General features: G+C 38.1%; 2 protein-coding genes across 16 annotated transcripts in view; both read left to right on the top strand.

Moving 5' to 3' along the window:
- Positions 1–4,268, top strand: part of LOC128016807 (diacylglycerol kinase zeta) — a 107,540-nt gene extending 103,272 nt beyond the window's left edge. For all 15 annotated transcript variants that reach the window (XM_052601616.1, XM_052601619.1, XM_052601617.1 and 12 more), the window contains one exon: positions 367–4,268. In XM_052601616.1, the coding sequence (XP_052457576.1) occupies positions 367–483 (117 nt within the window). In that variant the 3' untranslated portion in view covers positions 484–4,268. The remainder of the gene's footprint in view (positions 1–366) is intronic.
- A 2,764-nt stretch (positions 4,269–7,032) lies between these two features.
- LOC128016806 (midkine-B-like) lies at positions 7,033–14,051 on the top strand. The gene is made up of 5 exons (XM_052601608.1): positions 7,033–7,176; positions 12,055–12,137; positions 12,791–12,958; positions 13,093–13,254; positions 13,794–14,051. Exons 2-5 carry the CDS (start codon positions 12,056–12,058, stop codon positions 13,820–13,822), a joined length of 441 nt encoding a protein of 146 aa, XP_052457568.1. The 5' UTR covers positions 7,033–7,176; position 12,055; the 3' UTR covers positions 13,823–14,051.
- The last annotated feature ends 177 nt before the right edge of the window (positions 14,052–14,228 follow it).

Raw genomic sequence — 14,228 nt, 5'->3', positions numbered from 1 at the left:
TCTCTCAGACTCTCTGCTCCAGGCCTGCCTGCAATTAACAACAATTACTGTAGAGCAATGCTGGCACAGGCTACAGAAAAAGAGAGGCGTTTTCTAAAAAACAACATGCTTACCATTAGAGACTTGTACCATTTACCATTGCTCGTGAAGAATCTGTCTGAAAGAAACTGTCCCTAATTAAAGCCTGGAGCAACCATAGATGTTCTTGAAGCGTGTTCCGGAACTTCAGCTTGTGTTTGTATTTGAGATTGCAGTCTCAATGGAACAGAGAGCAGTTTCATTCTAAACTGTCAAATTATTATTATTATTATTATTATTATTTTTTACCTTTTCAGCGTTTGTTATAACACATGTCTTTATTTTCAGGGTGACACTCCAAAGCATCGTGCCGAGAAGGCGAAAGATGCAGAACTTGCGGCGTATCTTGAGAACCGACAGCACTACCAAATGATCCAGCGTGAGGACCAGGAGACTGCAGTTTGACCTTTAACCTCTCACCCTTCCCCCTCAACCGGCGTCCTCCTGTTTGTGCCAAAACAACAGTAACCAAAAATGTATCGCTAAACTGCACGATGGTGACACATTCCTAGAGAGATGGTGGCACACTTTGCTGTCTCTGAAGAGGTCCCGAGCTTTCCTGTTGGACTTAATGTCTTTCATTTTATTGCACTGCCAAAACATCTTCTAGTTTGTATGTATGAGACAGAATGCATTGCCCTCTATGTTACTGCACTCATCAAGCTTGCTTTTCTAGTGTGACAATGCTGAATGTTAAAGGATTTAAAGATGCATGGGCTGGTGAGGACAGTGCTGTGTGTGTCTCCAGAGTTCTCACTGTCTGTAGAAGTGCACCTGGAGCGTTTACCGTAGATTTAGTATTGCTCTGTTATGGCTGAGCGTTAATCTGATCCGTGCTCCAGAACGTGAAACGGAAACAACATTTCAGTTAGCTGATTTCCTAATAACAGTAAAGCCATTAAATGAAATGATGTTAATGTATAATGTAACTTTCTAGCTTCCCCTGCACTGGAAGTGTTCAGGTTGGTTCAAACATAGGAATGTTTTCTGGGCTCTTGGTTTGCAGTATCAGACCTATTTAGATCTTTTTCCGGTGTGTTATTGGAAAGATTTAGCATTTTCATAGATTTCTCTGCTGTTTTCTAACTTTAACATGGTAATAACATTCGGTACTGTAAATGTATGCAAGTAGCTTTCTGTTTAAGAGGCATTTGCACTGTAGCTTTGATTGCCGCCTTTATTCTGTTCTCTGGATTTATAATTGATGTACTGAAATTATAGCTTCTTTCCTACATTTTTTTTAAGTAAATAGATGTTTATATCATTTGTAGCTATAAAAGATGTGTTTTCATGTTTGTATTATACAACTCTGTAAATTAGATTTTGGTTTATGAGAGTAGAGAACAGGTCTCTGTCATTTCAGCTCACTTTTCTTAAATCTTTGTGATAAAAAAAACACTCTCTGTAAGAGTTTTTGTTTCATATTTTTTTTAGTGCTGGTGTCTTAATGCAGATTCAAGATTTAAGGATGCTTATATTTATTTTCCTAAATCTTTATATATTGAAATTAATTAGGCCTTGAATTTATAGATATTTAATAATGTTAGTAACTTGTGACTTATTTCAATTATTTGCATCATAGAATGAAAATCTTCTCTGTCTAAAGACTTAATACTTCATTTTATGAAAGGACCCACTGATTTCAAAGTTTCAAATGTCGTTATACAGTATGTATGCATATTCATATTGTAATTTAGTAACACAGGTCTTGGGTGAACACACTAGCATCTTTAGTGCTCTTCATTTTTCTGCACTCTCAGTTGCATTTGGAAAGTTTGAGTGTTAAAAACAACAACAACTATCCATCCATCTAACCCTTTAACCCAGACAGCTATTTGACAGGAGTCTTGATGAATGAGACCTCACTGAACTCTTTCAATAAACGTGATACGTCTTGATCATTTTTTTTAAATTCTAAAATACTTTTTTGGTAGCACTTTATTTTACAGTATTGTTCCTTATGTACATACTATGTACTTATTATAGGAATTACAATAACTATGTAATAACTAGGTACTAACCCTAAACTTACCCCTAAACCTAACCCTACCCCATGGAGTTACCTTGTGTTACCAGAACTTTCTTAGATAAATACACTGTAAGTACACTTTAAGTACATGTTAGTACATGTACTGTAAAATAAAGTGCAATCCCTTTTTTGTGCTTTAGACCTTTTTAGTATGACAAATTGGGTTTTGTTATCCATAATGCACGTAATTATTATTTTTTTTTATCCTTTTATTCTGTCCTTTTTCTGTTTCGTCTGAGACCCCAGTGTAAAGGCTGATTGTGTAATGTGTATAAGATGATAACACTTTAAGGTTTTGAGTATTGGTGTTACTAATTAGCTCCTGTAACACAGTAATTGAAAAGGCGTTTATATACAGTAGTTCAGACAGACACTGGCTGACATCTGCAGTCTGGGACGAAACAAAGCTAGCAAACGGGCTGAAACTGTAAATGGGCTTCAAGCCAACAGCGCTTTTTTCTCAGTCATGCCAACTTCATTTCTTTACTGAGGAATTTTGATCATTTAATTTTCCTGTCTGAGATAAACAGCCTACAGAAGCCTCTCACGCTCACGGTGACTGAAGGGATTAAGTGAACGTTTGTGAGTTTTAAGGCTTTCAGTTTCTTCCTAATTATCATAATCCTAAAACTAGTTTGTCAGAATAATAGACAGAACAGATGGCATAGATTTGCCGCGAATGTTTGAATTTATTGCAAAACACTTAGAGGACAGTTTTTCCTCATGTACCGTTATAGTAAGAACCATTTCTATTGTCACTTAAATCTTAGAAAGCAGTTGCACTGAGAGTATGATACAACAAATTCAGTTTGTTACAACTTTTCATTTCTTGTTTAAAATATGTTGGAGCCTTGCTATAATACTCCACAGTTTTTATCCTTTTCTGTAAAACTTCTAAATGATTTGGACTTTATTTGACGTTTATTGACATAGAGTCTCTAGAAATACAACAGCCTTAAATTAATGTGTCCACAATTCCATACTTGATTATGAGCAGTATGTATTTTTGACTGGCATGATGATGTTCTGCTGCATGAAACAGTACACATCTATTAACTCAGTGAAGTGGGTATTTTAATGGCCAGTTTTTATTTAAGTGCTGTAGACTGCACTTATATCATTTATCTTCCTCTAAGAGCAAGTGAGGTCTGTGACCCTGCATTAGCCCATCGTCACTTTGAATTTAGTCTGGTTTTAAGATTTTATCACCCAGATTTAATGAAATGGTTCTTTTGTTTTGGTGTTGATCCATTTACTCAGGGGAGATTGTAATTAACGCTGGCAGCATCTTATTCCACCCCAACCTTCTCTGCTAGGATTTATTTTCATTTAACCAACAGATCATGACTATACAGTAGTTCTGTAAAGTGCTTCGTTATAATTAATTCATACTTGCATGTGTTCTCAGGCAGCTGTTTACCGCTGGACCTTACATGTCCTTCCAATATCTTATTAAAACCAAGTTTTTAATCCATAGCTTAATTAAGCCTAATCTTTTCATCAGCGATACACTGTCAGCAAGCACTATTTTGCAATTAATTACTTTTCTATAATATCCTATTTTTCTTCATGTAGTGGAGATCCTATTGAAGTATATTCCATGTTCAGTACTTCACCACCAACATTATTAATACACACTCAATTTCGTACTGTATTATTACAAAAGAGATGAGATTTTCCAAGAAATCTCACATTTTTCCATTCTTATATGGAAATCTCCTTACATTTACTTTCAAAAGGCAAAGCAATGTAACATGTATGTACAGTAATTTAAATTTCTGAATGTGTTTTGTTGCTGTGTATTTTCTTACTCATTTAAGCTCTTTAGCCATCATTGAGATGCATGAAAGCAGAAAGAAGAGGAAGAGCTGCGTCTTTCATTGATTAACAGGGAAAAGGATCTGACATTGATACTAATTAGTGTCTGTATTTTTTATTTTTTTTTGAGTTGCAGTGCAATTCAAGGCTACAGTGTATTATAGGATTTTGAAAAGGAGAATGCAGAAGGCATGGGTTTCAGTGCAATATATTGTTTAAAAAAAAAAGATTTTATGAATATTTTGTTCTGTAACATGTAGTCAATATTTATCTCTTCAGTGAACTTATTCTGTTACTGTCTGATTAATAAAATAATAAAGCATTCTGCATATTGCATACTGAACAGCAAGGTCATTTGTTGCTAAAATCAAAGGGATGTTTTTTAAGGCATTGGAATTTGAGTGGTCTTTCTGTTGCTGTTAATATTTTAGTGTCTAACGAATAAGAGTGAGATCTGATCCCTGGTTAAATCTAATGTGAGCTTCATTTTGATTTGTTCTGTACTGCGTTCAGGTCTCCCTCTACTCCACAGATGGGTGAACGTGAGGCTTTGGAGTCTGGAACAACTAAAGTTGAATCCTTGGACTGTATGAACAACATTTTCCTCAGAGTCTGCTGCGTTTCTTTCAGTCTCCGCAGGAGTGAGTTGAGCTCAGAGATGAGAGGCAGGATTTAAAAGGAGAAATCAAAGCTTTAGTATAAGTTCTACCAGAAGGACTCAAAAAGACATTGATTTATTAACAATTATCAAATTAGCCAATTAAATTTTGACAAAAAAAAAAAAAAAAAAAAAATCTGATCTTACTCTCATACTGCCAGGACCTGCCAGAGACTTGGACAAAGGAAGAAGTGATATGTGTGTGTGTGTGTGTGTGTGTGTGTGTGTGTGTGTGTATATATATATATATATATATATATATATATATATATAAAACTTATAATAAAGTTCAGTAGGTTAACATTAGTTCATGCCTCGCAAACTAACATTAAACAATTTTATTACAGAATTAGTCAAAATTTTCAAGTTGTGTAAATTAACATTATTGAATGTAATATAAATGAACATTAAGCAAATGAACAATAATGCATAAATTAACATTAACCTAGAATTTAAAATGATGCTGTAATTGTTGTCCATTGTTATTATGACGCCTAGCATTAACTAATGTTGCCAAGTGAAACCTTGCTTTAAAGTGTTACAAATATTTATTTGATACAATAACGTCTTCACTTTTTGTGAACTTGAAGTAATTGCAGGTACCTTTCGTTAGATATTTACTAGTTTTCGGAGTAAGAAAATAACAAGAAGCATGTGTACTGTATGTGAGAAGAAGTGTAGAGTCTGTTCTAGTGACCTCTGCTTTAAGCACGGACTTCATCCTCGGCTCTTTAACCTTTTCATGGACACTCACATGCTAGTTCACCTTTTGCCCATTTGGCAAGCGTTCCCATGACTTCCCTGGTGACCCAGAGAGGAAGAGATTGGGGAGAGGGTTTTGTTGATCATTTGTGCTGGCTGTGAGCAGTCTTTTATTCAAACAATGATTGTTCCATCTGGTCCTCTTTTGGGAGACAGAGGTTTCTCTCTGGAGAGCAGGGAGGAGGTCTTGCCTTTTCAGTTTGCTACAAAATATGTAGCCTGTATAAACCTCCCAGCCTTTCTTTCTTTCTTTTTGTTCCTCACCCCACTTTGATTTCCTCCATCGCCCCCATTTCCCCTGTGGTCTATTTAGGCGTCTTGGAGTGGATGTGTGAAACGAACAGTACTTTGCACTTAAAAGTTTATATATACATGCCTGTAACTTATTTTTTTTTTATCAGATCTTACATGTAATACATATGCTATTACAGGCATTAAAGATGTGCTCTGATTGAAATGAAAAACTAACAGAAAACTATAAAAACTAGTTTTTCAATCTGTCCTCAAAAGTGTAATCTGACGCTCCATATCTTTGTAGTTTACAGTCACTTTTTAGTGAGATTTTTCCACGTTATTGATCTGTAGGGTCTTGCTGTAAAACTGCATGATTGTTGCGGCGAGTGTAGGTTTGTATTGTAAGAGAAGGTTTTATGTGAGCTTTATTTATGAGAATGGTTTAATGTGTAGTTGGCTCAGGTCGTCGTGTGTTTTGTTCTGGCCTGTTTGAGCCTGCAGAGAGATTGTTTATCTGACTGCACCATTTGTCCTATTGAGCCGCTGTTTCCTGCCCTTAGGGGTTTACACACACATTAACAAATACACCCACATAAAATCTCATAGCAGGCAAAAAAAGAAGAGAATCTGTATCCTCTGTAATAATTTTAGTTGTTTAAAATGTTTTAGTTGTTTGTAGTGTAAACAAGAAATGAAAATATAACTCTACCAAGGAACTTTTATGAATTAAAGAGATACGTTGTTAAAGCTAGCTGTTCATCAATACATAAGTATTTTACAGATTCAGACTGTCCTGTTTTTATTGGTGTAGGTGCCTTTATGTGGTAAGAGACTGAAATAACAGCTAGGTTTGAACGTCCTACCAAAGTTTGTGCCCATTACATTTCTATAGAATTTTTATTTTTATTTTTATGATGATTTGCAAAACCAAGATGGTATTTGTTTGTAATCTTTATGTGGTTAGAGTACAAAAGGTGTTGTTCTTGTAGCCAGGTTTCTGCAGTATGTCTGCTTGTCTCTAGACAGATATATTTGCTGAATTTGTAAATAGTCATAACTGGTAAGTTCAGTATCTGTAGTCGGATGTTTTGCCACAGTATATCCTCTGTCGAAATATCATTTTTATGATTATTTATTTATTTATTTGTACAATTAGTTCTTTGATCAATTGATTTAGTTTCTTGAGTTTCTGTCCTGGGGAAATGCCAAAAGTGTTTGTGAACACAGCCATCTCAGTTATCAGTTAATAGGTGGACTTTCTTGCTTTCACAGAATTTATAGCTTAGTATTTAATCTTTTTATTTTATTATTATTATTATTATTATAGCTAATAAAAATCTATTATACTTTTTTAGGTTGACAAGGTCTCTTGGCTGTGCCTGAGGTCTGTTGACTGACGTGGGCTGTGACGTCACGGTGGGGTTCATTTAAATGGGGTTCAGGGAGAGAGAGGAACCGATTAAATTAGTTTGGGGGGAAACACAGAGGCGGAGTGAGTGACACATAAAGGCGGATGCTGGAGAAGAGTTCACACGCGAAACTTCAGCAAGACATCATTTCAGCGTTTGAGTGTGGGAACTTTCGACACAGAAAACAAGTGAGTTCAAAAAGTTCTTATCTGACCAGTGGACTGCATGGGTTTTCTATTTGATTTAAGCTACTCCGTTAAACTTTTTGAAAAGTGGCTTTGGTAAGTTATAAAGCGAAAATGTGGACAGATAGCCTAAACGTTTTTCTTTTCAAACGATATAGAATATTAAGAATATTCAGATATGAACAATTATTTTATTTTATTTTTTAAATTGATTTATCTGAGGACATTTGAACTTTTAAATAAGATCGTTTATATATAGCCTACACCCAGTATGAATTCAATGGAATTATTTGATACGTTGATAATCATTCGAGTTGGTCTAACGGGTTTTTGTTATCAATAAACTAAAATAATATCCCTTCTGAGGTGCGCAAACATTAGATTAAGTTTGTACCGCGATCAATGTTACATTCAGAGTTGCCATCTTGTAATGTAAGAAACGGTTTTACTTTAAACATGGTGCGTTAAGACCATCAGAAATAATTTAAAGGAAAGTGGAAGTTGTTATATATATATATATATATATATAATTTTTTTTTCAGAAAATACATTTGATTACTACAGTAAATTAATGTACAAACTCTAAAACTATAGATAATATGGATCTACTAGCCTACTTGACACTGATTTCCACAGTTTAGGTAGAAATAATACATTTCTAAACGATACTTGAATTATTAGCAGACAACTGTAAGATTTTTAATTCACAGTTGGAGACATGTGAAGTATTGAGTAGGCTACATTTACTGTTCATAAAGTAAAGTTAGTAAAAGTACAATTAGCATGTTGCAAAATCTCAGATTCGCCAAAAAAATTTTACTAAAAAAACAAAACAAAACAAAACAAACAAACAAACAAACAAAAAAAAAACAGTTGCTGGGTGGATAGGCAACTTGTGAAAAGTTTTTACACAAAGTAGGTGGTGATCTGCACTAACCCATTGTGATGCAAAGTTGCTTGTCAGTGATATGCGTCTTATTTTTCTATGTGATAGTGACCTTTGCTAATTTCAGTCCGAATTAAATCTAAATAGTAAATATTGTTTTAATTTCTGATGCATGTGAATTGTGCATGTGTTGGGGACAACAGCAAATGCCTTAAGAGGAGAAGAATCACCATAATTCAGTTCTCTTGCACAAATCTTTGTGTGCGTGTGCGTTAGAGATCATTGTGCATTTGATGCTCTGGGCTTCATTCGCTCCCTCTCTCTCCTCTTGAATAGAATGGTCAAAGAGTGCAGGGCAGAAAGGAACAGGACCGCGTTCCTTCTTTTCTTCTCTTGCTCTTTCAGAGACCCTTTTCACCTGACCTGCATTCTGACCTGCACCCTCCCACATCCCACTCTTTCATTTCTCTTTCTTTAGACACTTTTAGGGGCTTTTCATCCCAGAGTGGGACTTAAAAAGTGCAAAATGCACTTTTATTGAAGGGATTACACATTTTGGAGCTATACCTTTTCACAGCACTTCAGCAAAGTTGTAAACATTCAACCTTTTGGCCTCTGCCCTGTTTTGGTGTGAGCATGTAACAGAGAGAGAGAGAGAGAGAGAGAGAGAGAGAGATTCTCTGGGTCAAAACACTGTGGTCAGATCAAATAAAACAGACAGAAAGTGAGAGAAGAAAACTGACCACATAATATAATATAACATAATAACCAGTTCATATGAATAATTTTGAGTGGTGAGTGGAAAAAGCATGTTATACATAGACATTATATTATTTATATAAGACACCCCTCATGTCTATTTAGCCAAGTGAGTTTCATTTGTATTTCAGGCTTTATTTCACATTACTAGAGGAGAAATGGAATGTGTTTCAGAACAATATTACAAAGCCCTCTTGCCCCATGCATAGTAGAGATATGCTCTTAAGTCAACTTCTGCTTATATGAGTGTATATCCTCAGGGTGTGTATATAACGCTGTGGTTACGTGTTGATGTGTGTGTGTGTGTGCCTCACTAACTCTGAACTATGCTGGTCACAGTTTCCATCAGAAAGCATTGTTGTAACACTTACCTAATGCTTTGCTGCACGGGACACACAATCTGTGTGTGTGTGTGTGTCTGTGTGAGTGCATGTGCGGACATCACCCAGCTGCACACACCCATCAGAAAGAATGATGGGAGACTCACAGTGATTTATGACTGCTAGCCTCAAACCTGTGTTCGAGTAAATCTTGTGCTGAGGTGAACTTAAACAGCTGTTTTTGGTTTGAACACTGTCTCCAGACGTCCCTCTCCTCCCCCGTGTCTGTCTGTCTGTCTGTCAGTCTGTCTCTCTGTGGTTTAGATGACTGATAAAACCAGTGCAGACTTGAAGACTAACGCTCAGTTCCAGCTCAGCTTTAAGGGCCTGCTTTGCGTCAGACTTAATGAAAGCACCTCAATTTAATATAGTCTTTACAGAAAAACGCAGTGCTCGTAATAGAATTTAAGAGCTGTAGAAAGGAAAGACTCCAAATGGAAACCTGTTGAAAAGTGGCACTGATAAGCGTGAAACTTTTCCATATGTCTGACTATGAGTGAAGTGGGTCAGAGCTTTGTGTTGTTTTCTCTGCTATGGAAATGAGTTTGAGGGACTCGCACACTCGAACACTGGGTGCTGGAACGCTCTGAAAAGATGTGCGGGGCGGAGAGAGGACCAGAGGAGGGGAGAGAAGAGAAACCGTGTGTGTCCAGCGGTCCTGCATTCCTCTGCACTTGTGATAATGGAAGCCCCATGGCGTATGATGAGTGAGTAAGGCTCTCAAAGAGTGTGTGTTTCTGTGAGAGGAATGGGGCTTTTAAAGGGCTTTCCACCATCAGAGTGTGTGAGATGTGTGTGTGTGGACCAGAACAGCCTTGTTAGGATGTATGGAACAGCCCCCCCCCAAACACACCCATCATTCATGCACACACACACACATATCATATAAAGAAGACCGCCTGATTGCGGAGAAAGGTCAGAGAAAAAAAGGTGAGGAGGGGGAACTTTTTTGGACACAGAGAGAGGGTGAAGACATTTTTGGGCCAGGAAAATGGGGGTTGGGGCTCTCAAGATTTGTGTTTTTCTGAGAGAGGTTAGTCACGCTCCGCTGAGCGGCTGACACTTAATTACTGTTTGGAGGGAGTTGCAGGATTTACTGGGTCAACAGAATATTTTATAAAACGCTTTAGAAGAGCATTTAGTGTCTGAGAGTGAAAGATGAAGGGGAAAAACAGAGGTAGAAAGCATTTTTACTGCCTCTGCTTAGGGTGACCTCTAAAGGTCCGGCGCCTGAGTGATGAGGGACGGCATTTGTGCTGGGACAGGAGTTTGAGTTGGAAGTTACGGATGAGAGAGGAGTCCACAATATTGCCCTCAACCAACAATGTGCTCCGATGAAACCTCCAGAGCAAAACGGCCAACGTGATTGAGTGAATGGACAGATGGACTGCATTAAAGAGAAAGTGATACAGTCAGAACGAGGGGCTCGTTTGGACTTAATAGATGCTTAATTGTCATCAGAGACAGTTCAATGCTGCTTTTCATGGGTCCAGCTAATTCTGGCCGCTTTGAGTCTTGCGACTTACAGAGACTGCCCTCTCTTTCAACAGGAGATCAGCTTTTGTTACCGTTAATTACTTTTCCTGCTAACAGAGTTCTGAAGCAGGCTGTCGTCTTATTTACAAAAAAGTGACTCCCACACTGCCAGTGGTGCCGAGTTGTTAGTAAATGTGTCTGTGGGAAGCTGGCTGATGTGTGAATGTGCGTTCTGTAATCTGTGTGGGTCCATATGTGAGTGTACGTCTCTGCATGAGCTGCTGCTTCAGTCCTTTTGCCTTCATATCCACGGAGCGTTCCGGAAGAATGGCGTCCCGCGGCGATGATTCCATTCTCTTCAGACAATACGCTCCTACTATCTCACAGCACGCGGGCGAATCATCGCCATGGAGATCACAAGCCGAGGATAAAGAGCGCACTCACGCAGCTAGAGCCACAAACCACATATAAGCAGATCTGTGTACATGGCAAAACCCTCATTTGAGATGATCCAGTCAAATAGATCTGAGATTGAAAAAGCTCTTTTATCGGGGGAAAACATGATTCAGTTGCTCATTACCTCTCATTCGTGGTGTTAGTGGAAATAAACATCCCACCATTGTCAGTGCTGTGGGATCTTTGCGTTTTTTTTTTCAGTTTTGAATGCTGACGTGTTGAGAAGCAGACGAGCAAAAGTGTGGTGTTTTCATACACACATTTACTAACGCACACACCGTGTGTACACAGCTGAGGAGAGACGGAGAGAAAACACAGGTGTCTCTGGAGGGTCGACGGACACATTCAAAGACACACGTCGACTCTCTTTCTTTTGAGTGTGAGTGGATGTCAGTCAGGGTTGTGAATGGTCTTGTATGTTTGTGAGTGTCGTTTTGCATGTGTATGTTTGATGATTCACAGAAACAAGCAAGTACAGTGGCGGTGCTTTCGGTGCCGAGAGCGTCATTATCATAATCCAAAGAAAATCACTATGTATTCTCCAGTTGTGCAGTTGCTGTTACATTATACTCCTGTGTAATGTGTTTATTCAAACGCTTTTGTATCATTACTATCAGTGATGGCAGAGAACCATCAGCATTATGACCTTCTGTGTTTGCACAAGCCAAGCCAAGCCTATGACATTTCAATGCCAGTCCCTTGTCAATGAAGCTCTAATTAATCATTCTGAATGATCATCCTTATCAGCTCCAGCCATTCATCTCTAATTGGGAATTTGAAATGCTAAAAGGGCAAAGTAACACCTCAGCATAGATTTTTGGATTACTGTCCTGTCCTTTGACAACAGTACTTAAGACAGAAACTGTGTAGTTACTGAAAACTGTAGTTTTGCTCTCCAACAGCTGATTATCTTGTGTTTTTCAGGATGCGTGGCCTGTTCTCCACCATCATCGTGGTGCTGGTGGTTTTAATGATCGTGACCACAGAGGCTGGAAAAAACAAGAAAGGTATAACATGTTGGTCTCTTCCAATAATCTCACATCTCTCCCCTCTTTCTTTTCTTCCATTAGTTCATCTCTCAAATAGAATTATATCCTGTGATGTATCGCTTTGAATCTTAAGGCTGGAATACACTACTTTTTGGACAGATTTTGCCCCAGTTTGCTGTCTGGACAAGTTAGTGTTAGCTGATGAAAATCTGAGCCAGTCTGCCAATTTTGGGCATTTTATAGAAAATTGCATAGTGTATGATGGGCACAGGCTGCAATTTTCATCGCCAGACTGTGATTCCATCCAGCTGAAGGATTTCAAACATGTTATTTTTATTTGATATTCAAGCATGATATTTTGAGCCAGTTTTAGAGCGCATATGTATTGCTTTCATTTGTCATGCTTCTTTAAAAGAGGAACGCATGTTTGCTGTGTTTGGAATAAATTGAAAATCTGGTGTGTGATTCTCAGTTGTTACTGTATAATTCCCAGTTTTTCCTTCTGTAACCATTTACAAAGTTGACGAGTGATGCCTAGTGTTTTAAAATCTAGTCTGATTTTAAAAGTCGTGCAGTGTTAGTGTATTGACTGGGCAGTTTTGCATGAGTTTATGTGATACTTGGCTGAAGGGGAGATGAAGTAACGCTTCTGCCCGTGTGTCATGTGACAGAGAAGAATAAAGGAGGTAAGGGTGCTTCGGACTGTGTGGAGTGGCACTATGGCAGTTGTGTGGCCAATACCGGGGACTGTGGAGCAGGCACAAGAGAAGCCACCTGCAATGAGCAGACCAAGAAAGTCAAATGCCGAGTGCCCTGCAACTGGAAGAAAGACTTTGGACGTGAGTGAAACCTTCTCAACATTTCTTATTATATATAGCCATCACTTTTCATTTTTGGTTTGTTTTTGTGCTGCTGTGTATTTCTGCACCTTTCGTATCATCTTACATAGTATATTGTATCTCATTTCATGCAGCCGACTGCAAGTATAAGTTTGGTAACTGGGGCGAGTGTGACACAGCCACAAACACAAAGAGCCGCTCTGGCTCTCTGGTAAAGGCTCTCTTCAACGCCGACTGCCAGCAAACCATCTCTGTGTCCAAACCCTGCACCACCAAGATCAAAAACAAACCCAAAGGTACATCCTCAACACTAATCCCAAAAATGACATTCAGTGACGGAAGGCGATCGTTTTGTGCATGTTATGTTCAAACGTTAGCATTAAAATAACATTTAACTAATAGTAAATAATTATGCCTTTAACATTAAATTGATTTAAGAATTGTTTGAAATTATTATTAAAAGTCATTAATTTATGTAAGTTTTTTTAAATAAGACACACATGACTCAGCAGGTGTTTGGTTTGGTTTGGCTGAATGGAAACAGTAATGCGTGTAATCTTGACCTGCTGGCCGTGGTGGGTGTCTGAGTGGGATTCAGAAATCAATAGTCAACCTCTGCTCATACACGAGAGGCAGATGTCTAAGTCAGTCCTTTCAAATGGTATGTTTGTGGTTAATATGCTTATCTGAATATGGATTCCAGCAGGAATACTGTAGCATTATTTTAGAAGAGCATTTGCATTTCCTAACCAGCGTGAGATGGGGAGGCGGCGTCAAGAGGTTCGGCTTTACTGCTGGATCTGAATAATCAGATTTTGTGTCAATCTCTCCACAGGAAAGAAAGGCAAGGGGAAGGGGAACTAAAAGCAGCAAGAGATCCAGAGGGGCAGTAAACACCTCGTGATCATCCATCATCCAAACACGGCCTTTTATATCTCTACTCAAGTGTTCTTCAGCATGAGCAGGACTCGCTCTGTAGCCACAAACACATAGCTTTAGAAGACTATGACAGAGTAACAGCTGAGTATTTGACACGTTACATGACTGTTTCATGTGTGAGCGTGGGGAGAATAAAAAGCCTTTGTTTAGTGTGCGTGTGGTGCCCTGTTATTGACCCAATCCTCCGATGTTTCCCTCTCTCTCTATCTATCAGCTGCCTGAGCACCAGGCCTCTCATTTTTTTAAAGGACAACAATCAGTAGAACTCAGTCAGACACATCTATTTTATTATGGTTTTACTTCAGATTTGGTTTTGTAAAACTGTTATTTT

The sequence above is a fragment of the Carassius gibelio genome, chromosome A7 (assembly GCF_023724105.1).
Source record: "Carassius gibelio isolate Cgi1373 ecotype wild population from Czech Republic chromosome A7, carGib1.2-hapl.c, whole genome shotgun sequence".
NCBI classification, from domain to species: domain Eukaryota; kingdom Metazoa; phylum Chordata; class Actinopteri; order Cypriniformes; family Cyprinidae; genus Carassius; species Carassius gibelio.
This window is presented reverse-complemented; position numbering and strand designations above follow the sequence as displayed.

Coding starts and splice junctions, on each gene's coding strand:
- LOC128016806 (XM_052601608.1), top strand. CDS start 12,056: ATGCGTGGCCTGTTCTCCACCATCATCGTGGTGCTGGTGGTTTTAATG. Junction 12,138..12,790: donor GGCTGGAAAAAACAAGAAAG/GTATAACATGTT, acceptor GTCATGTGACAG/AGAAGAATAAAGGAGGTAAG. Junction 13,255..13,793: donor GATCAAAAACAAACCCAAAG/GTACATCCTCAA, acceptor ATCTCTCCACAG/GAAAGAAAGGCAAGGGGAAG.